General features: G+C 24.9%; 2 protein-coding genes across 2 annotated transcripts in view; both read left to right on the plus strand.

Moving 5' to 3' along the window:
* The first annotated feature begins 6,175 nt into the window (after window positions 1–6,175).
* On the plus strand, window positions 6,176–10,442 carry LOC136091166 (uncharacterized). The gene is made up of 8 exons (XM_065818149.1): window positions 6,176–6,233; window positions 6,395–6,543; window positions 7,742–7,840; window positions 7,989–8,254; window positions 8,426–8,663; window positions 9,092–9,155; window positions 9,493–9,660; window positions 10,323–10,442. Exons 1-4 carry the CDS (start codon window positions 6,208–6,210, stop codon window positions 8,069–8,071), a joined length of 357 nt encoding a protein of 118 aa, XP_065674221.1. The 5' UTR covers window positions 6,176–6,207; the 3' UTR covers window positions 8,072–8,254; window positions 8,426–8,663; window positions 9,092–9,155; window positions 9,493–9,660; window positions 10,323–10,442.
* Window positions 10,443–13,623: 3,181 nt separating this feature from the next.
* The window catches only part of LOC100213799 (cytosolic 10-formyltetrahydrofolate dehydrogenase), a 74,234-nt gene continuing 62,442 nt past the window's right edge, over window positions 13,624–25,415 (plus strand). Inside the window, exons 1-4 of the mRNA XM_065818150.1 lie at window positions 13,624–13,820; window positions 18,249–18,502; window positions 19,186–19,351; window positions 24,656–24,760. Coding sequence (XP_065674222.1) covers window positions 13,647–13,820; window positions 18,249–18,502; window positions 19,186–19,351; window positions 24,656–24,760 — 699 coding nt within the window. The 5' untranslated portion in view covers window positions 13,624–13,646. The remainder of the gene's footprint in view (window positions 13,821–18,248; window positions 18,503–19,185; window positions 19,352–24,655; window positions 24,761–25,415) is intronic.

Raw genomic sequence — 25,415 nt, forward strand, 5'->3', positions numbered from 1 at the left:
TATATATATATATATATATATATATATATATATATATATATATATATATACATCTGCATATATATATATATATATATATACATCTGCATATATATATATATATATATATATATATATATATATATACATATATATATATATATATGCAGATGTAATATGTTATATATAATGTAATATGTTATATATAATTTATAAGATAATGTATATATATATATATATATATATATATATATATATATATATATATATATATATATATATATATATATATATATATATATATATATATATATATATATATATATATATATATATATATATACATCTGCATATATATATATATATACATCTGCATATATATATATATATATATATATATATGCAGATGTAATATGTTATATATAATGTAATATGTTATATATAATTTTTAAGATAATGTATATATATATATATATATATATATATATATATATATATATATATATATATATATATATATATATATATATAGATATATTATATATATTATATATATTATATATATGTATATATATACATTATCTTATAAACTATATATAACATATTACATTATATATAATATATAAGACTATTATATATAATTAAGTATTATTTATTATAAAGATTGAAAACTTTTAAACTTTTATTAAATTACACATATTTTTATTACATTTAAAAATCTAAATCCGAGAAAAATAGTAAATTAAAAACTTTATATTAACCTTTTAGCATTCGAACCTTTAGCATTAGAACTTTCAAAAAAATAACACTCCTTTAAAATTTTAAATAACTTTGTTTGTATCTTGTTTTATGACATGTAATCTGAAATTTTATCAGTTCACGATATTACAATGTGTTTGAAACTTGAATACATTTGGTCGGTAAATTTTAAACGGCTGTTGCGAAATTTTCAACGGTTTGTTCTTAACGTTGAACTTACGTTGAAATAACGTTGAAATTTGTATCGTTATTTTTCAACCAAATATCAACTAAACCGCAACGTTGAAATAACGTTATGTGCTTGCTGGGATATATATATATATATATATATATATATATATATATATATATATATATATATATATATATATATATATATATATATATATATATATATATATATATATATATATATATATATATATATATATATATATATATATATATATATATATGTATATATATATATATATATATATATATATATATATATATATATATATATATATATATATATATATATATATATATATATATATATATATATATATATATATATATATATATCCTACCCTATGGTCCATATGGCCCTACCAAAGGAGGAGCTATATCGACCATTGGACCTGGGCTGCTATTATTTTAATGTTTAAAAAATACATTTTTTAAACATCAAAAAAATGTCTAAATTTCTAATTACACTAAATATTTTAACTGAAAGTTGACTCAATTGAGTTAAGTTAATAAATTAGTTTCATTTTTATAACTACAAATTTCCAAATCCAATTCTGACATTATAAAGATTATGTCATGTAATGATGTTTTTAATTAATTTTATTATATTTTCAAATTCCAATTAAAATTGCTTTTTTCATATACCAAAAAATGAATTTGATAGTGGTGTGGAACAACAACAACTTTAAATATTGTAAACCAGGATGAACCCAAAATCATTTCAGGAAGATGTAAATGCTAGTACAAAAAAAGTTCAAGATAGCGAGAGGTAACAGATAAGGCTCAGCAAAGTAATCGGGTCTTTATTTGGGCCAATTTTCTTGAAATTGGGTTTGTCAACAAGAAAAATTCTAGTTAAGTGAACTCTTTTCTTGAGATAACTTGCTTTGAAATTCTAAAAAATACTGTTCAAGATTCTAATCATTATGCTTTTCCATATCGTTTACTAAATAAAACTCTTGCAAATGGAGAAACATATAAAAGAGACTAGTTGTGCTAGAATATTGAAAAACAATCTTTGTATTGTGCACCTTGTTTTCTTTTGTAAAAAAATGCTGCAAATATACCATTTTTCTCTGCTTCTGGTTTATTTATTCTAAAAGTTACAAATTAGTGTGGTCTCGATCCATCTGAAGACTATTCAAAGTGTTTAGTTTTATTAACTGATAGCCAATAGTGAAAGAGCAGTAGGAGCTAATTCTTTGCATCTACTCTTCTTCTTTTTAATGATTTTTTACAAGAACTCTTTATTTGAAGTAGCTTCTCCTATCTTATCGCACGCTCGACATTATCTTGAATAAACTTTACTGTAAACACAACAAAATTGAATTCCTTATTAATTTTTTTAAAACAAGAAATATGTTTCTTGTTTTAAGAAATAAATATCCCACCCTCCAATTTATCTAACATACCACCCTGCAATTTACAAAAAAATTATTTTTTGTATTAGGAAAAATATTTCCTACAAAGCGGTTTATTTTTGTTTAAAAAGAATAAATTTATCTGCTTTGAGAAACGAATTTTTCAAAAGTCAATAGTTTTACAATTTTGCTGAGAACGATGAGTTCTGATAAGCTGCTAGCAACTTTGAAAAATTTTACAAGCTTTAAAACTCATTGTAATTAAACAGTCTGACGGAGTCTCATTTGTAAGGATTTTTTTAAACTATGAACTAGAATATCAAAAAATAACCAGGAGTCTGGTAAATATACAACTCAAGACCTAGCGGCTGATCTTTATCAATAAAAATTGATTTCAGAAGGAATTCATTTTTGATTTTATACGTTTTTATATCTTCTTCGATCTTCCTTTGGGTTGAATAAAGAACTTTGCTTTTTCTATGTAGTGATCTCTGTCAAAAGATAACAAACACCTCGTATATTTTTATCATGATTTTAATATCACCTCTGCAGCAGGCATTCAGTACAATTCATTACAGCCCTGGCGCAGTGGTAAGAGTAGACGAAGTTCGAAACCGACTCCAGCCCAGAAAGCGACATTGGTAAGGAAGGAAGCATTAACTTCTAAGTTTAGTACTCTTCCACGGTTCTCTGTGATAAGATCGTAAGGTCTTTTGGGAGCACTTTGATTAAACTTAATTTTGACAGGATAAAATTAAAGTGCTAGTTAAGCTGATTTCATTTCTATTTCTACTGACTTAAAGAAAAGTTTGTCAGTAGAAAATAATATTGGTTGAGAGTTATTTTCTTTGTTTTTTACAACTGACTTTAAACTTTTTTTGCAAACCATTGTGTTTTTAAACAATTTGTTTCTTTTATGGCATATTATTCTCAAATTAAAAAAAACTAAAATATTGAAACTTATGAAACTAAGTTTTACTTCAAAAACTGCAGAATCAGAAAACTCGCAAGTGAAAAAATACAATGTCCATGAGTAAAAAATGTAGACAGCCATTCTATTGATTTCTTTCATTTTTTTCATTACTTGGAATAAGAACCTTGAGCTTTATGTAGCAAAATGTCTTTGGGATTGTCCATAAATTCTGCAACGCTAAATTTAACTAAGAGATGAAACAAAATAGAAAAAAAAGTTTTCCCTCGCAGAGTCTAATTAAACCAAGTATATAAAGAGTAAAATGAACTCCTACTTGCATAATTTATGAACGATCCCTTTGCCGATAACCTGGTGTGTGAAATTGCTCCATTCTTGTTAATTTTTATCTAATGGTCTGATTTTTTCCCGCCTATTCACAATAACCCCTGCACTTTTCAAAAGTCTAAATGCAAATAATTTTAAAGTTTAATTAGAAACTTATATATATATATATATATATATATATATATATATATATATATATATATATATATATATATATATATATGGACATTTTACGGCATAGTACCGTAAAAGCGTTTTCACAGCATTATACCGTAACTTTAACGGCATTATACCGCTATTGTAGTATCACGGTATCACCGTGATCTTCCACTATACAAAAAATGGCACTATACGAAAAATAAAGATTTAAATTTGTTAACTTTTTTTTTACATATATTTTCAGTATTTCATATGCTAGCATGTGAATCACATGATAACATAACACTGTAATTAAATTATGATTGCATTTCAATGTTATTACTTTAGTTATTTAAAAACTAATTTTTTATTCTCTTTCGATTTTATTCTCTTATCCTTGGAATCGGATCCTTGCGTAATTTCGATAGCGTGAATGGTTACCATCTTAGTAGGGGTAAAACAAATTATCAATTTAAGTGAAAAAAGCAGCAGAAATTGAACATACAGTAAGTTAAAGAGTCTGTAAAAAAAGTCTTATTTTCTAGAAATCGTTTAGACGAATTTCCAAGTATATTAAAGTTTTATAAGAACTACAAGACTTAAGTTCCAACTCTTGCCAACTCTTTTATTTATTTGACAAAAATGTCAGGCATTTTTGTCAAATAAATGCCAAGAAGGTAGTATCTTTTTTTTGCCGCCTTAATAGCCGCCCCCGTGCGGCGTTTTAAGATTTTATATCAATTTTTATGTCAATTTAAACTAAATTTTGAGAGGGGTCAAGTCAAACTAAGTTAGTTCTACAATCATAAAAAACACTAAAATGTTATGCATATTGTAATATACTCATAAGAAATTTTAGAAAAGTAAAGTACTAAATTAATCATAACATAAAAATTAATATGATCTTCTTGTAACAGTTTTATGTTATGAAAAATTCACTTGCTAGCGAAACACAATACTTTCTCCTAAAATCACTAAAGCACTACAACAAATTTATTACAGCTTGCTTGCATTGAATTATTTGCTTCATCCTTCAGTCTTTTCACTGTTCTTATTGGCAAGATTCCTTTTAAAATTGTATAACGATTTTTTAATAATCCTATTACTCTTTCTATATGAATTCTTACAGATGCAATTTTTCTGGTTAATTCAACTTCATCAGCTGATAGCTGGGTTTTGTTTTTTGTAAATGCAGGAACCAATAGTTCTGAACTGGAATGAGTGACAAAATCATCTTTTAATTTGAAACCTCAATCAGCCAAAATTTGGTCTCCAGGGTAATGGTATTTTGATGATGTAAAGCTTGACTCTCTAACAATTTGAATATCAGAAGCATGGCCACCCCAACATTTAGAAACAAAATTAATTGCGCCAAGCGGTGTACAGGAAATGAATACCTTCAATGTGCAATGCTTTTTGTAATTACTATAACATTGTGCTTTTGCCAACAATGTACCAGGTGACTCAATAAACACTTCAAAACGTTGTTTTACTAATGGAGCACAAATGGGCTAACATATCGAAACTCAAACTGTGCTTCAATTTAGCAATTGTTAGAATTATTTGATCCTCCATAATATTTTGAGTTGGTCTACGATCACTAAATTCTCCTATACAAAGGCACTCTATAAGTGTTGTTAACATCGTAAAGTTTAACCCAGTCAACATCAAGCAGTTTTCAAGATTTTGACTTATAACTTGAAATGAATATGGAGACAAATACACAGGCAACAGTAATTTTTCAAGTAATTTTTCTCTTTCAGATCGTAAATTATCCATGTCACAATATATATTTTCTCGTTCACATGTACTAATAGGAGAATTCATGGCACTGATTGGTGAAAATAATGAGAAACAATTTTGCTCTATCATACTAGAGCATTCTGCTTCGTCAGCCAGATCATTATGTACAATAAAGTCAATGTTTTCAATTTTACTTGATGGCAAATCGAGTTGATGTTTAGCAGATACATGGCTGGCTAAATTAAATGTATATATATATAATTAAAATTTTTTTAATTATATATATATATATATACATATACATATATATATATATATATATATATATATATATATATATATATATATATATATATATATATATATATATATATATATATATATATATATTTATATATATATATATATATATATAATATATATATATATATATACATATATATAAAATATACATATATATAAAATATACATATATATAAAATATACATATATATAAAATATACATATATATAAAATATACATATATATAAAATATACATATAATATATATATATATATATATATATATATATATATATATATATATATATATATATATATATATATATATATATAAATATATATATTTATATATTTATATATATACTATTTACATTCATGCCGACGATAAAAAACATTATTTTTAAAGACTTTTAAATTGTTATTTGTTAACTATAATGGTAGCCGTTCGCGGCTTAAATGATGACGAATTCATCCGACTCCAAGTATGATTTTTATTATCGTAAAATGTGTTTTGTAATTTATTATTTTTTTAAAATTCTAATTTCTAAATTTAATAAAAGAACTTTTGTTTAATTAACTATTTTCAACGTGTTGCTACAGCTATTAATATTTAAAATATTGTTAATATTGAATTTTATTAAAGCAAACACTTGAGTATGGCATTAGTTCCATTAAATATCAATCATTTAAATCATAAAAACATCTTCCCTCTAAAATCAAGACAACATATTAAAAAAAAAAGTAGAGCTCTCTTCATCAAAAAAGTTAAAGAATTTATCCAAGATAAAAACAGTAAGCAAAATTTTTGTTGTCTTATTGATCTCTATAATTAATTTTCGCGTCATTTTGACCTTATCTTTTATACCTCAAAGTTTTTGCCTTTTTTTGCTATTCTTGATGTCCTTGTTACTGATAATATTGATATTGCTCTATATAATTGTTTTGTATTATTTTTAGTGTTATTGTTTTTGTCTTTTTCTGTTTGTTTTTTTTACTAATATAATATTAGTATTCTAATATTATTGTTATTATTATTATTATCATTTATTACAAGTACCAATTATATTATATATTGTGTAAATTTACAGTGAATATTTGTAGGTTATCACGTTTATGTCAGTTACTCAACTGTTTGTGGCTAAGCTTTGTTTTTACTTTATAAAGTGAAATAAAATGATTAGTATTAGATTTTTGTAAAGATGTATTAATCATAAAATGTCATTACCTTCTCTTTTTACTGGACCAATATGGACATAATTATCTAAAAATAATTTGTCTTTCTGCAGCTCCACATCAAGGTGTTGTTATTTTTTCAGAGTTTTGACAAAGAAAACAATGTTTAACAAATTCAGTTATGTTTCTGTGATATACATTGAGTAAAATAAAAATAAATTATGGTATAAAAAGTATTTATTTGAAAAATATTTTGAAGCAAGGAGACAGTTTTTAACTGAGTATTCGAGATAATGGAATAGAAACAGATTATTTATTGCCGAGTAATTTGCCTGATCATGTAATTTGTTGTGGAAAAAAAAATTTGCTCAAGATTTCTGACATAGGAATTGGTAATGTGTTAGTGCAATTAGAAAATGATATTAACTTATTCAGTACCAAATCAATTGAAGACGCTTTAGATGATGCATTTAAGCTGTCCTCAACATGTCTTTTATGTATAAAAGATAGTTTTGTTGCAATATACAAACTTGATAATTTTGTTTTACATTTTGATTCACATAGTAGAGACTGTCATGGTTTTTGACCAGTGAAGGTCCAGTGAAGGAAATTCAAAAAGTCAAACACATTTTACCAGTATCATGCATTCAAAGCGTTGCTGATGAGCTTAAAGTTGCTAATAACTACAGTACTGAATATTTGTTACATACTTATTCCTGATTCATGCCAAGTTTAAGCAGATTAAATTATTTTTGTAATTATTAAATTATTATTACAATTAAAATCATTAGTAAATATTGTGACTGTTTCTTTACAGCTGATTCCAAAATGTTGATACCAGCATTGATGACTTTGTCATCACCATGTGTACTCATTCCTTCTAATGAAACTATAGCAGCAGAAAGAAAACCTTCTGGTAAGTAACTTACATATTTACAATCACTTTCCATATTTCATTTTATGAAAGTTAATTTTATAATAAATGTTAAATGTAATCTTAACTGAAATGATTATTTCAAATTACAAATTAAGTTTTATTTCATTTCCATTAAATTGAATTGTAGCGACATCGAATTACTTCAGACCTTATGATTGGTGCATGTCATTTAATGTACCATGGGAAATAATAGAAAAAAAAAACAATTGAAAAACTAGAAACAGGTGAACAAAGCGAGACAGTTATGGGTGTCTTAATTGGGAATGTGAAGTACTACTAAGCTCACAGTCTACTCCAGCTGAATAGTTGTACAGATTGCAGCAAAGTGTTATTTAATAATATTAAAGAATACTGCTACCAGAATTGATGCAACAGTTTCCAGAGCTGTTTACGGTAATTCTTGATGCTGTTTTATCTATCTCAATTCCATATACTTACATCAAATTAGTTACTGAAGTGTTTTATTAACAATTTTGTTTTATTCGGACAGGTTACTCGTACTTGTATAACTTGTATAACTTCTGATATTATTGAATAAATGTAATAACTAAATTATATGTTTAGGTGAGCGGATTACTGAATCACTTTGATGTGTTGATAGGTGGGTTAAAAATCAGTGAAAAGTTAACAGCTTCATAAGCTGATCAAAAATTAGCAGCATTTTTATTCAATTGTGGATCTACAAATGAACACCTAAAAAAAAGCTATGCAATCAATTGATAAGGCAAAAATTGCAACTGCTTCTGATCTTCCTGTGGTCCTGGCTTAATGACTGCATTGGTTATTCTTTTTTGATATCACAGTTAGTGAATTCCAATAGATTTATGAAACACAACCATATTCCATATGGATGTGTGTGTGTGTGTATCTTATTAAATTAATTGCATAAAATTAAGCTAGTGGCTGTGATATTACATTTATGTTTTATTGTTTATATATATTACATTTGTGTAATATCACATATTTATGTAATATTTATTATGTTTTTAAATTAAGCTAGTGGCTGTAATATTACATTTATATATTTATTGTTTATATATATTACATTTATGTAATATCACAGCCACTATTTAAACAGTGTGTGTTTATTCATGTAAAACAGTAAGCAACTTTAGATTTTGCATTTAAATTAAATTAGTAAAAACAATTTATTTTTTTGTTTTTAGTTTGAATTTAATACATTTCCATTTATATACTAAATGGTTGTTTAACTTTAAAATGTTTCTATAGGAAACTACTGCCATGTCTGAAGTTCCACGTAGTCAGCTTTCCTCTCCTCATTTTTGTGTGTTTGGTATGTATCAGTTGTTATACCATATATAGAGTATACTCTATAATGTACATGTATACACTATAGTGAATATTGTTTATATATATATATGTAAATATATATATATAAATATATATATATATATATATATATATATATATATATGTAAATATATATATATAAATATATATATATATATATATATATATATATATATATATATATATATATATATATATATATATATATATATATATATATATATGTATATATATATAATAGTTTACAAGTTTACTTTAAGATGGTGTTTTTTTTACTGTTTTAAGAAAATTCTTTTATTTTGTGGATCCATTATATTAAGGAGATGCATTGCTGACAGCAAGAAGGTTTACTCTGCTTGTAGACGGTATTATTATAGTAAAAAAATAACAAATTTTATGAAAGCATTTTGTTGTTTGTTCACTGCTTGCTACGTATTCAACATTCCTTATCCTAATAAAGTATCGACAACCTTAGAATTTTGCCAGCGGTAATTATTAAAAATTTTAGTTATGTATTTTTCTTATTTGTATTTGATTTTGATTTTAATAATATTTAATATATATATAATTTTTAATATTTGTTTTAATTTTGTTTAATATTTTGTGTACTCTCGAGTCTCGAATACAAGGGAGTGTGGGAATAAACGGATGGGTGGGAATTTTAGTCCAGATCTTATAAACGGGGGGAAGGGGTTAACGGGGTAGGAATTTTTCCTCAAACCTAATAAAATGGAGTTTAAGAAAAGCTGCTTCTCCATTGCTTGGAGCAGTTACAGCAACTTCATCTGTCTTGACTTGGTTTAGATATATTTTCCCAAGTTTTAAGGCTTTTGTTAAGGTAAGATTATCATGCTTAATTACTTTAAGGTCCGAATAAAACTCTCTCACTCTTTCTTAGTTTTGAGATATAAACTATTTCCCATAACATTATAATTTGAGATTAGGGTGGGTGGAGAAAATATCCAAAAATTAATAAACGGTGGGGGACGTTTATTAAGAACTCGAGAGTAATGTTGTTTAGCAAGTTTAATTTCAATAAAAAATTCATATAATTTTATATTCACATTATTTTATCTTTTCAAGATTAAATAATCTGAATATAAAAAATATTTTAAATTAAAATTTATAAGTTCTGTTTCATTATTTTTAGTGTTTTTTTGGAATCAATCCTGAAAAGGGATCAAAATCCTGATGCACGAAAAAGGCGACGACAGTAAATAAAATTGTATTAAAAACAATGCAGAAATTAGTTCGCTTCATTTTAAATAAATTTGTCATTATTGTTTTGATCTTACTCGTTCAATACGATGTTACTATTGCTGCTTTATATAATAAATAGGGATAAGCCTGAGATTTTTGTAAAACAATTTTCGCTTAAGTGCGCAATCAAAAGGAGTTGTAGAAATTCACGGTATTATACCGTTACTCATAAACTCCTGTACTATACCGTTATTTTACGGTACAGAAACGGAATTGATTACGGTAGAAAAACGGGAATTCAAATATAAATTCACGGTATTCTAGCGTAAATTTTTTCCGTTTCTGTACCGTGAAATCACGGTATAGTACTGGCGTTTATGGGTCACGGTATAATACCGTGAATTTCACGGTAAAGTTTTACAGTGTGGGAACATCTTGAGACACTCCGTGTAACAAAACTTGTTCATGAAAGTCAAAATAAGATGGGCTAGTACCCATCTCGAGAATACATCGAATAATAAGATAAAAAATATATAAATTTTATTTATTTTATTGAAGCTAATAATGGCACCAATACAATATCAACATAATCTGCTCCTATCTCAATAATTATTTTCAGCCTATCTTTGAAACTGAAAGCAGTATGTTAACATTTAATGATCATACTCCACATCATATACAATTAAAAGCTCGTACACAAATCAAAACGTTCAGAATCACCTAATTAATCTTAAAAAAACCAAACATCTTATGCAGACAGAATCCGCCCATGCGTAGCAGCATTTTTAACAACACTTAACTTTATCTTCAGACAGTTCTCAACATCAGCTACACTATCTGACCAGTGAAAAAAATCGAACATCACTCCCATATTTAAGAAAAGCCGCATGTTTATTGCTTCTAACTACCAACCAGTCCTCCTACCTTTAGTATCGTGCAGCGTGAATCCACAAACGTGTCATGGTATTATTGCATGGAAAACGATCTAATTTCCAAGCATGAACAAGATTTTGTTTGGAAAAAGAGATGTCTGACTAACCTCCTTGAAACTTGAAATATACTTACCAAAGCTATGCACCAATACTGCAGTGCTAATGTCATCTACACCAATTTCGCAATTTGCAACAAGCTGCTTTTTTGAATTGAAATGTTACTCAAAGGTGTTGTGAGTTGTGCAATGAGTTGTGCTAGAAGAACACGTTTCTGACTGATAGAAAGTTAAAATGAAGTTCTTCAAGAATCTGTTCTGCTGCTTCTACTTTTCATCTTATTTATAAACAATCTTCCTCATAGAAAAATCGTTTATAAATAACACAAGAAACAACTCACAAGATAATGCTATACGCTGACGACAATTAAAAAATAAAATTATCGGCATCATAAAATCTGCATCGGACATCACAACACTTCAGGTAAATATTGACAGCGTTGTTATTTTATCAAACATGATCTTGGCGTTTCTGTCTCAATTAGCCTGAAATTTAGGGCGCAAGTTTAAAAATCACAAGTTAGAAAAGCTCAAAAATGCTTTCCGTAGCAGAAGCTTAACTTTGTGGCCAACACTCTATATAACGCATGTACAGCTAATCCCCGTATCATCATATGGTCATTGAAAATGTTTAAGACTGTGTCACTAGGACAACATCATCTATCAGCCATATGGACAAAACAAAATGACTACAGACACTCGAACTTACCACTCTTAAAAAACGCCGTTTATGAGGACATATATTTCAGTGATTCAAAATACTTAACATCGTTGAAGTAAATTTCTTGGTTCCACAATTTTTTGAAGAGTTTGCGCTGCCACGACAAGTAACTCAAACGTCAGTTTGTAAGAGGATGCGAGGAGACATCTAACTATTTCTTAAACAGAGTTCAAGATATAGTTAGAGTTGTGGTCCATTGAAAGTCTCTCACACAACACACTGTAAACGCTCTGACATTAGGTGTATTTACAGATCGGATTTCAGCATAGAAACTTCTGGTTTTTCTCCACAAGAGTATCCTCGTTCTTTTATTTCTTATTTATAAGCTTTAATATTTATCATATACAGAATGCTTTTTTAAATGTAATAAAAAACAAGAATAATACTTTCGATGCACTTTTTTGTTTGCACGTATCTAGATTGGCAGAATACGTAAAACCAATTTATATAATTTAAATTGGTTTCACAATTAGAATTATTATTATCACTTATTTATTATTATATAAGTGGTTATTGTACCCGGAAAACCTAAAAAGATATTTTACTAACGCCGACAGACAGAGGCTATTAAGAAATAATAAATGCTATTTATAAAAGCAGCTGGAATGCAAACTAAAATTTACTGACCAATGTTTTCTTGTGATACATTATAATAAAAAAAAATATATATATTTATTAGAATAAACTTATGCAAATACTTTTTACTGTCATTGTTTTTTTAATTATTTTAATTAACTTTTGCGCAATGTAAAAAAGTTCTCATTAAGTCATTATATTGTTCCAAAATGTTTACCAAAAAGTTGTAAACAAGCTCGTTTATGAAAGTGAAAGTAATTATAAATTCCTCTTTTTTAAAAACAAATTCATCTTCTTGAGCTTCATAAAACATCTTCTAGAGCTTCATAAAATCTCCGACCCTTGCTGTTTCTATATCATAAAATAAATTCCAGCAAGACTTAATATTTAAAACAACAATTATTTTAATATTAAAAAGCACTTATCAAATTTATTTTACGTGTGTGCATGTGGGGCTCCACCCTCTATCTTCCCACTAGGGGTAAATCTGTTTGTTTTAAACTTTTAATTATAGCAGAACAGTTACTCGATTTTTTTTTAAAGTGTTAACTTAAATAAAAAAATCTTTTTTTCTTGCATTTAAAATCTTTTCTTGCATTTAAAATAAAATTTATTTCTTGCATTTAAAATTAAAAATTAAAGCATTTAAAAAATTTGACAGTTTGTTATAAAAAATTTGACAGTTTGTTAAAAAATTTTTAGTCGTTATTTTTAATTAATCGCATTTTAACCTGAAGTGAAAAATAGTTTTTGTTATTAAGTACAATTGTATATATATATATATATATATATATATATATATATATATATATATATATATATATATATATATATATATATATATATATATATATATATATATATATATATATATATATATATATATATATATATATATATATATATATATATATATATATATATATATATATATATATATATATTTGCAACACTTTTATACTATTTTACATTTATCTTGTAGTTAAGTAATGCTTTCTAGTCATTGTTTTATTGCAAAAAGATATTTTTCAAAAAAGTACTTTGATATGGCTGCTTTGAGAATTGCTGTTATAGGACAATCAAACTTTGGTGCTGATGTATATAAGCTACTTCGTCAAAAAGGACACGAAATAGTTGGAGTTTTTACTATTCCTGACAATAATGTAAGTGACAAACTTTTACTTTAAAAGAATAATCATTATGGGTGAGTGTAAATTTATTCATTTTTTTGTATACTTGTAGGGATTTTGAATTCGTATGCATTTTATATACATAGAAAAATTTTTTGAAACAAATAAAACTGTCTGTCTTAGTTTGCCTACTATACAGGATTAATCCAAAAGAGCTTTCTGTTTTGGAAAAATAAACATTCCTATTTAAAAAACTGCAGTTCTTCATTTTTATATTTTAATCATTCTTGATTAATATTATTTTTTGATAAGTTGCTGAAAATTAGAAAATAACCTTTTAGTTTTTCTTCAGGACTTCTTTTTTTTTTAAGTTGAGTGTTGGTTCACAAATAAAAATAATTTATGCTCTGCCTAAGATGATCAAACTAAAAAAAAAAAGACTCTTCTTTACTTTCTTTTTGACCAAATATTTCAACAGTTATAACATATAGTTATGTTTTTGTTTTTATTGTCTCCTTATGTGTAGAAATTTCCTTCTTTTGAATTCTTTTCTTTTGTTGAAGAATTAAAAAAAGCCATATGAATAAATTTATAGTTTCCTACGGTGCAAACACTCTTTGATTGGTGCCACCCCCAACCCCCCTCACCCTCTAATTAGTGAGTAGGGGTAGGGGTATATGGTCCAGACCACATACAGACCTCTGATTACCTATAATAAAATAGAATTTAAAGAAATAATGGTTTCATTTTGAAATTAACGTAGATTTTTAGATATTAAGTATTTAAATATCTAAATTAGTATAGAGACCTTCATTTGAACTATAATGAAGGTTTGAACTATAATGAACTCTAAAAAGTTACTGCCCTCCTTATTTGTGCCCCTATCAACTATATAGACCAGATCAAGGAGAGGACAATCAACTATATATTTCTTTTTATTAGAAATGACTTATAATTAGTTGCACCCTTCACATAGGCCAGTTGGCAGATTAGAGGGTCACTTGTTTCTAGTAACACATTCAACCATTGATAATTAAAAAATAGTGTAATTTAAAAATGCTGGCATTTTTGGTGGTGATTTGATAAGTTTATAATGTTTGCATTTTCAGAAAGTTGGGTCTAATAGTCTTATATGTTGTTAATCTTAGATCAAAACAAAGTGTTATAAAAATTTACAAGCATCTCAAAATGGCTGAAAATTGGACTTTTTAGGCAAGTAGACATTTTGCTTTTAGATATATTTAAGTTCTAAACTGCAACAAGCTGCCTACATTTTGCCTATTTGTTGCAGACAGTAGTAGCTAATCAGAAAATTTATCTGTAAAGACTTGTGGATGAATAATGCACACAACAATATGTAAAAATCAGGAAAATCAGAGATGGTGACCCACAAAGTTTTCTTCAAATTGGTTGAAATATAATGATTTGACCCTACTATTATATACATTGTTACTAGAAGACCAATCAGTTAAGTATCCTAAACTTGCCTGCTTTACCAGCAGAATTATGTCAATTCCAGCAGCTTTCTCCAGCTCTATACAAGCATTTTCCGGAACTGAAAATATTTGTGGTAAAACGAGAACAAATCTGTCAGCATCTAAAGTTGAAAAACTTATTTATATCAAAAAAAACTTTCAGCAGTTAAAGAAAATGAATGTGTCTTTTATATTGTATATATATATATATATATATATATATATATATATATATATATATATATATATATATATATATATATATATATATATATACATATATATATATATATATAAATATATACATATATATAAATATATACATATATATATATATATATATATATATATACATATATACATATATATATATATATATATATATATATATATATATATATATATATATATATATATATATATATATATATATATATATATATATATATAATATAAATATATACATATATAATATATATATATATATATATATATATATATATATATATATATATATATATATATATATATATATATATATATATATATATATATATATATATATATATTCATATTAGGTGGGTCATAAATTTTTATTTTTATTTTTGGCTATAGCGTAAAAAGTTGTCCTATTGGTCCAACAATAAGAGACTATAAGAGTTTTTAAATTTTTAGCTCAGTACCTGCAACTTTAGGTTAAAAATGAGGAAATAATGTGAAATTCCATTTCTATTTTATAAAAGCATACTCTTTTAAGTGTTCATTAAGTTTAGTTTATATTATGTCCGGTTGTACATGAAATGTTATTAATTAAGTCTAAGTAACCATAAATTAATAATACCTAACCTTAACTCAACCAAAAGTAATCATGACATATCATAAATTTACCCCCATCAAATCTGAAATAAGGCTAGTAATATATTACAAGAATGTACGCATTTAACATGTTCTGTTTTATTTTGTAGAGTATTAATAAAAGATTATTTTGTAGATTATTAATAAAAAGTGACGATTAATTCATGCCACAAAGGGGTTTATTTCAATCAGTTGTTTATTATCAATCTTTTCTACTTGTCATGTATTGTTGGTTGGACAAGTTGGTTTCCATTGTATTGAGTAATAGGAAATGGCGTCTGTCAGCACAAGTCTTAGTCCTAAAATATATAAGCTATTGTCATCAGAAACTACAATAGATCCTGCAAAACTTATATGCAAAAAAGATCATTGGTGGTAGAAATAAGTTTCTAAACATGCTGCCAAAATGCAAGAATTAAATTGTATTGGATTTGATGGGAAAAAAGACATAGCTTTTGTTGAGAAGTCTGGTGTGCATAGGAGCATAAAAGAAGAACATTATGTTATTTCCAAACAACAACTAGATTGATCATGTAATGCCAGAAACAGGTAAAACAGCTGACATTGCGGATGAGATAGTATCAATAATTGCAAATACAAATTCACCAAGTACACTACAAGCAGTTATTTGCGACGGCACAGTAAACAATACAGGTAAAAGAAAAAGTGTAACTGGAAAATTCAAGAAAGGCATTGCAAGACTACTGCAATGGATTTCCTACCTTTGATCCCAAGGATTTACCAATTTTAAACTTTAAAGCTATGCTATGAAAAGTGGTTGGGGTAAATGAGGAGTATAAGAACAATCTAAGTACAGATCAGAAATATCTTCTTAGAGCATGCTTAGCAGCAAGGTTATACAGATAGTGTCAAAATTACCTCTTACAGAACACAATGCCAGGAAAAGCCATGCTCGGTGGCTGACAAAAGAGGCCTGTTCCCCATCACTCTACAATATTGTACGTTTTATTGTAAATGTTTACGCTCCTTCATGGTTCAACATCAAGAGCCACCCTTCTTGTTCTGATGGTAAAAGCAATATTTTTACTTGATGAGAAAGTGTCATGAGTTAGGAGCAGAAGATTGAAAAATATTGGAACCTGTGTTGCAGAACTACAACTACTTTGCCCATTTTAAAAACATTCTTCTTTCTGATGTTAATGACAATGATGATTCTGTACAACATTTCTGTTGTAACAAAATAATTAATTTGAGAAGTTATTTGTATAGTTCTTCTGTGCATGTTTTTGATAAATCAAACATCAAGCTTGATGTCAATGCTTTGACTTATATTGATATGATTGACTGTTCTTCAGCTGACCTTACACTGCCACCATTGCTAGCAGCTATTGAGAATGAAAATCTTCAACACTGTTAGTTTGATTTCATTTTTGGTATACCCTGTCACTCTCAGGCAGTTGAGCGTGCTATTAAAGATATCTCTGCAGCAAACTGAACTTATTTTGGACATGAATTGCAACATGGGGTGATTTTACAGGGTGCTGCCTCCAGAACAGACTTACCTAGTGTTAGCTGTAAATCAGACTTTTTGTAAATTACATTTTATTATATTGTTTCATTGAACTAATAATATCAAGAACTTTAACATTTATGTTCATTTTAAGCTTCAGATATGGTCAGGGCTGACAATAGGGGAGTGCATGGATTTTTTTTTCAAATTTTTTTAGCAGGTTAACATGCTTATGACACGCACTTTTTCTTGCTGGCCCTGCATATGGCCTTTGTATCATAATAAGTGCTCGATGAATTTCTAATATTTTTAACTGTAAGCTTTTTAAAGGTAAACCTTGATGGATATATATATATATATATATATATATATATTGTGTATATGTATATTGTGTATATATATATATATATATATATATATATATGTGTTATATATATATATATATTATATATATATATATGTATATATATATATTATATATATATGTATATATATATATACATATTATATATATATATATATATATATATATATATATATATACACATGTATATATATATATATATATATATATATATATATATATATATATATATATATATATATATATATATATATATGGGTATATATAAGGTATTTTATGAACTTTTATTTTAACAGGGTAAAAAGGATCCTCTAGCTCAAGTTGCTGAACATGATGGTGTAAAAGTATTTAAGTATACACGATGGCAACTTCAAAAAATTGCTATACCTGAAATTGTTGAAGAATATCAGAGCTTGAAAGCTGAAATTAATGTGATGCCTTTTTGTTCACAATTTATTCCTTCTGAAGTTGTTGATTTTCCAAAGCATGGTTCTATTATTTATCATCCATCACTGTTACCTCGCCATAGAGGTGCTTCTGCTGTAAATTGGTAAATTTTAAAAATTTTTCAGTTTTAGATTAGTTTTATATAATTTAACAAATTGCTGTTATTTTTATCTCACTATTAAATCAATTAGTTTTTACTGATAAAAGAACTGTTACTTAATCTGTCAGTTTTTTGAGTCAGTTTTTGTCTCATTATCACAGTTGTTTACTGATAGTTGTTACTCTGTTAGTCAGTTGAATGCATTCCCAGATTATGAGGAAAAAATGTTGTTTTCTTTTCAATAGTCTTTAATTATTTTTATTAACAAATATTTGTAGTATAATTCTTGCTGTAACCACCTTACAAAACATTTAAAAACTTTCTTGATAATTTTTAAAAAAACGTTTTTTAAAAAACATTCCAGTAATTTTTGTAGAACTAAAAACTCTATATTATGTAGTTTTTAGTCCGGCTAGGCATGATTATGAAGTTCTGTTGTAGTTAAGGCTCTAGCAAACATTTAAGATTCCAAAAGATTTCTGCTTTAATCTGTCTTATAGTTAAGTACTTATATTCTTTAGATCAGTAGAACTGTGCTCTTAAATTAATTATTTTTCTCCCCTCAACAAACCAAAAAACATCACTAAAGTTTCACTGTTTATCTAACACCGTTTAAGTTTTTGTATCCATAGTCTTATTAATTTTTAATTTTTTTTCAAAGCTTAAAAATTATATATTCGTTTCAGGACATTAATGTCAGGAGATAAAAAAGGTGGTTTTACAATATTCTATGCAGATGATGGATTAGATACTGGACCTATTTTGCTTCAAAAAGAAACTGATATCGCACCAAATGAAACTGTTGATACATTGTATAATCGTTTTTTATACCCAGAAGGTATCAAAGGAATGGTATGAAAACAGTATTTGAAATTAAAAATTGTTAGGATATATTTATTACATATTTCTCATTCAATAGCATTAGTAAAGGTTAATGATGTAATAATATAAATAATAAATAATAATAATAAAAATAATAAAAAAATAAAAATAATATAAAGGTTAATGGTGTAATAATATAAATAATAAATGATAATAATAAAAATAATAAAAAAATAAAAATAGTATAAAGGTTAATGGTGTAATAGTATAAAGGTTAATGGTGTAATAATATAAAGACATTTAAATAAGCATTCATTCTCAAAAAATATTCTTATTTCCATAAAATTTACATAAAATAAATTTACTTAGCATTTTATCTACATATTGTTACTAAGTGTTTTATTTACATACTGTTACCAAGCATTTTATCTACATTTTATTGGAACATAATTAGGTTCTATCTGACATTTTTATTATTTCTTTAAACCTTTAATTTCTAATAGATAAAATATTAAAAATGCTTATATTTATAGATATTTATATTTGTATGACTTTTTTTTCTTACTCAAATGTTGTTTATAAAGTATTTTTAAAATAACATTAGTTTTATAAGATAATTATAAATTCAACTTCTTCAACAAAGTTTCTCTGTTTATTAGTGAAATAATCTTACATAAACATAATATTGGTATGTGAAATATGATTTCATTCTAGCAAACATTTTGATTTACTTGGCTGCTATATTTATAGAAATGTTTATTATGACATTAGAAAAGATGGTGTTGGTATTGTTATTGAAAAAATTTTAATTTATTTTAAATATCTGATTTCAATTTGTTTATTATTTATTTTCAAATCATTTTATTCATTTCAATTTCCTCATCAAATTTTCCAATATTGAACACAAATATGCAAAACAAAGTGTCGAATATATATATATACATATATATACATATATATATATATATAAATATATATATATCTATATATATATATATATATATATATATATATATATATATATATATATATATATATATATATATATATATATATATAATATATATATATATCTATATATATATATATATATATATATATATATATATATATATATATATATATATATATATATATATATATATATATATATATATATATATATATATATATATATATATATATATATATATATATATATATATATATATATATATATATATATATATATAATATATATATATAATATATATATATATATATATATATATATATATATATATATATATATATATATATATATATATATATATATATATATATATATATATATATATATATATATATATATATTAGACTATTTCAAAATTGTATATAAAAAAAAGAATTTTTGAACTTTATTTGGGCTACCCTTTGATTTGATGTGGTTTGTGGTCTGGAAAATTAGTTCAAAATTGCAAACTTAAATAATGTGTTTTTGGGACAGCTCAATTAATTTTACTTTTTAACAGGTCCCTATTATTTAGAAAAAAGAAGTTTTTTCAAAAGTATGTCATGTTGGGTCTTAAAAGTAGCAAAATTATATAAAAATTTCAAAAAAAAGTTGATAGTTTCATACTACAATTATTATTTTAGATTTAATTGCACAAAAAGTATGGTTTTTTAACTAGAAATAAAAAAAGTACATTTTTACTAGTTTTTAATAAAAATAAAAATTTTTTAATTTATTTTTTATAAAACAATTATTTTTGAAATTTATATAATATTTTGCTTCTTTTGAGTACCAGGTTGACCTACTTTTAAGGAACTTTTTTTTTTAATTTTAGGACCACATTGAAAAGTAAACTTAATTGAGCTGTCACTAAATATTGGAATAATGCTTTGAAACTTTAATGATTTGCTTTTTTTCATCAATTAACAACATTTAAACATCTAGTCACTTAATTATTAAAAAAGATTTTTTTTGAACTGGTCTAATATATATATATATATATATATATATATATATATATATATATATATATATATATATATATATATATATATATATATATATATATATATATATATATATATATATATATATATATATATATATATATATATATATATATATATATATATATATATATATATATATATTTATATATAAATATATATATATATATATATATATATATATATATATATATATATATAGATATAGATATAGATATATATGTAGATATATATATATACATAAACATATACGTAAACATATATATATATATATATATATATATATATATATATATATATATATATATATATATACATATATATATATATATATATATATATATATATATATATATATATATATATATATATATATATATATATATATATATATATATATATATAAACAATGAAAAACAACGAAATAATAATGATAAAGTTTAAGAAAATATTAGTAAAATAAAGCATGCTTTATGATCAATAGATCATAATAAGTCTATTAATGATGTTTACCCCTAATATATATTTATATATATTTATATATACCCCTTAATAATATATTTATATACTATATATACATATACAGTATGTCAAAAAAACATCACCCACTGATGGTTTTTCAATAAAAACAAATTTTTATATGCTTAAATATAGTTTTTTGACCCAAATTTTTTTTTTAAATATTGAATTTATATCAAAAAACATTTTTATTACAAGAAATTAATATTCTTATTTTTAAAACAAAAATTATCCACTAAATTATACAAGAATAAAGTTAAAAAATTACCCCTTAAATAGTTATTTTGCTAATATAAAGTTAATAGTTTATTTGTGCGCCTTTTGCTTTAGTAAATGCAAGACATTTTTTAGGCATTGAATCCACTAATTTTTTAATCAGTTATGGGTCAAAATTCTCAATTCTAAAAATTTCTAAAATTTTTAATCACTGAGTAGCAAACTTTAATGTGTGTTAAAGATCTCCTTCTTGTTGAAAGATAAAATTACGATATAATCTAGCACTTAGGCACTTGATCTCAGTTTCCGTTTCATAATATCAGTATAAACCACTTTTGCCAATTATTCAGTCAATGAATTTGAGTTCGCCAGTATGACCTCAAGCAAAAGAGCCCCAAACCATCATTTGACCTATGATAAGAGGAAAAAAGAAGTTAGAAGTATATGTAACATTGAAATCCTATAATAAAGCTTAATGTTACCTCCATGCTAGATAGTTGGTCTCATACATATAGGGTTTAGGCATTCACCATTTTTTCTTCATTTGCGTATGATAGCATCAGAACCATACAAGTATATTTTTGTTTCATTGGAAATTAAAACTCTTCAGCGTTGATCAATAGTCTAAATTAAATGTTTCTTAGTCCAAGCGTATCTTTTCTTTTAATTCTTTTAACTCAAAAAAGAAGCTTTTTTAAATCACCTCTACCTACACAACCTGGATTTTTCAATCAATTGCGAACATTTTGAGGATTTACAGTTACACCATGATCTGTTTGTAAATCTTTCGCAAGCTTTGGTGCAGATAATCCTCAATCTTGTTCAACTTTTCGAATAATTTCTCTATCAATGCGTTGAGTAGTCTTAGCTGGGCGTCCTTTTTTTGGCAAATTTTTAACAGTACCCATTTTTTTATATTTTCTAATGATATTTCCTACACTATTAGGCTTAACATGGACTATTTTAGAAATAGTTGTATATCCTTTTCCACTTTTATAGTGTCCCAGGATCAGTTTTTTTTACTGATTCATGGATTTCATATCTTTTCATCATTTTTTTTTATTAGGAACCTAAAAAGAGGACAAACTTTGCTAAAAAATTAGTTAAAATAGCTTTATCAATCAAATTTGTTTGCTTTTGGCTTTTTTTCAGCAATTTTACCAAGTTATACAGCATAACAGTTCAATAGTAATGAAAGGGTAACTTTTTCGACTTTCACTTTTTCTTATTTAGTGGATAACTTTTGTTTTAAGTATAACAATAATAATTTCTTGTTTTAAAAATGATTTTAATATAAATTCATTAGTAAATAAAAAAGTGTGGTCAAAAGTCTAAATTTAAGCATATAAAATATTATTTTTATTGAAAAATCAACAGGGGGTGATAGACTTTTTTGACATACTGTATATATACACTGGCAAGCAAAAAAAAGTGAACAGTACAATTTTTCAGTAAATTATGTATTATTAATCAATTAAAAATATAATACATAAAATATAACATATCGCTTATGTTAAATACATATACATACACATATATACGACTCATTTTGAAAAAAAAAATTAATATTTTGTGTGGCCACCACCATTTTTCATCACTTCATTTAATCGATGCGGCATCGACTCAATTAAATTTGCTATCAAACGGTCAGGTATCGTAACCCAAACTTGTTTTATGGCTGCCCAAAGATCATCCAAAGATGAAATTTTATTTTTATGGACCTCTTTATCCATATAGTCCCACAAATTTTCAATGGGATTAAGGTCTGAACTTTGGGCAGGCCAATTTTCAAAAAGGAAGATATTGTTATCCTTGAGCCATTTTTTAACTTGTTTAGACGTATGGCAAGGAGCATTGTCATGTTGAAATTTAATTTCATCCTCTTCTAATTCTTCCAGTGTGGGAAGCAAAGATTTTTGTAGAATACTAATGTATTCTTTGGAATTTATTCGTAATCCATCTTCGACTCTATGCAATCTGCCCACACCTTTGGCAGAAAAACAACCCCAAATATATATATATATATATATATATATATATATTATATATATATATATATATATAATATATAAATATATAAATATATAAAAATAAAAATAAAAATAAAATATATAAAAATATAAATAAAAATAAATATAAAAAATATAAATAAATATAAATAAAAATAAAAATATAAATAATATATATATAATATATATTAATAAATAAAAAATATATATATATATATTTATATATACTCCTTAATAATATATTTATATATATATGTATATATATATATATATATATATATATATATATATATATTTACAGATATATATATATACATATATATATATATACATATATATATATATATATATATATATATATATATATATATATATATATATATACATATATATTATATATATATATATATATATATATATATATATATATATATATATATATATATATATATATATATATTTATATTATTAAGGGGTATATATAAATATATATTTATATAATATATATATATATATATTTACGTATATATTTGCTTTGTTAAATAAAAATTTTTATGAGACTTATAAAATAAGTATTGAATTTTATATTTAGGTAGAAGCGGTAGAACTTATTGCCAATGGATGTGCTCCAAAAATTACTCAACCTACAGAGGGAGCAAGTTATGATAAGATATGGAACAAAAAAAGCTTAGCTCAGGTTTTTTTACATTTCATTATTTCTTTTAAATTTTTTGTTTTCAGAAAATATTTAAGAATTAATTTACCTGATGATTGGCAATAGTATAAAACCAGTACTAGTCAAATCATGTAGTTTTATTTTTAATATATATATTTTATAGCTCTGATTTAGTTCATCTAGCACTTTCTTATAAGTATGTGTAAAACAACTTCAATACACACACATGCATACATAAAGTGGTATTAGCATTACTTGTGAAATTAAGACATCATGCTAGTAAAATTAGATGATTAGCTTTTGGAAGCAGCTGTATAGATTTTAGACAGTCAGATTTCTGCTAAAAGTAAATATTTGGGCTGTAGTAGCCATTTGATGAGTAGTATTTAGAAATTGGTGGTTTAAAAAATCACAGAGGTAGCTAGTAAAAGCCATGTCCCATGTATCAACAACAGGGATTAGGTTAATACTTCAATATCAGTAATGCTTTATAAATAAATGTTTTTATAAACTGGCCATATGCTTTTTTAAAACCATTTATGGCAATTGTCATTGTGCTTTCAGTAGGCTGAGGCAGAAAATGCAGCTATTTGAATTGAGTGATCACGAGTCACTTATCGTTTATCTTATTGTTTTGGCAGAAACAATTTTAGAGAAACACTTTGAAATTTTCTGG

Source organism: Hydra vulgaris, chromosome 14, assembly GCF_038396675.1.
Source record: "Hydra vulgaris chromosome 14, alternate assembly HydraT2T_AEP".
Lineage (NCBI taxonomy): Eukaryota > Metazoa > Cnidaria > Hydrozoa > Anthoathecata > Hydridae > Hydra > Hydra vulgaris.

Bases quoted from the DNA above. Each gene is read 5' to 3' on its own strand.
- LOC136091166 (XM_065818149.1), top strand. From the start codon at position 6,208: ATGATGACGAATTCATCCGACTCCAA. The intron at 6,544-7,741 runs GTAAGCAAAATT...GTTTCTTTACAG, and splicing joins ATTTATCCAAGATAAAAACA to CTGATTCCAAAATGTTGATA. The intron at 7,841-7,988 runs GTAAGTAACTTA...ATTGAATTGTAG, and splicing joins AGCAGAAAGAAAACCTTCTG to CGACATCGAATTACTTCAGA.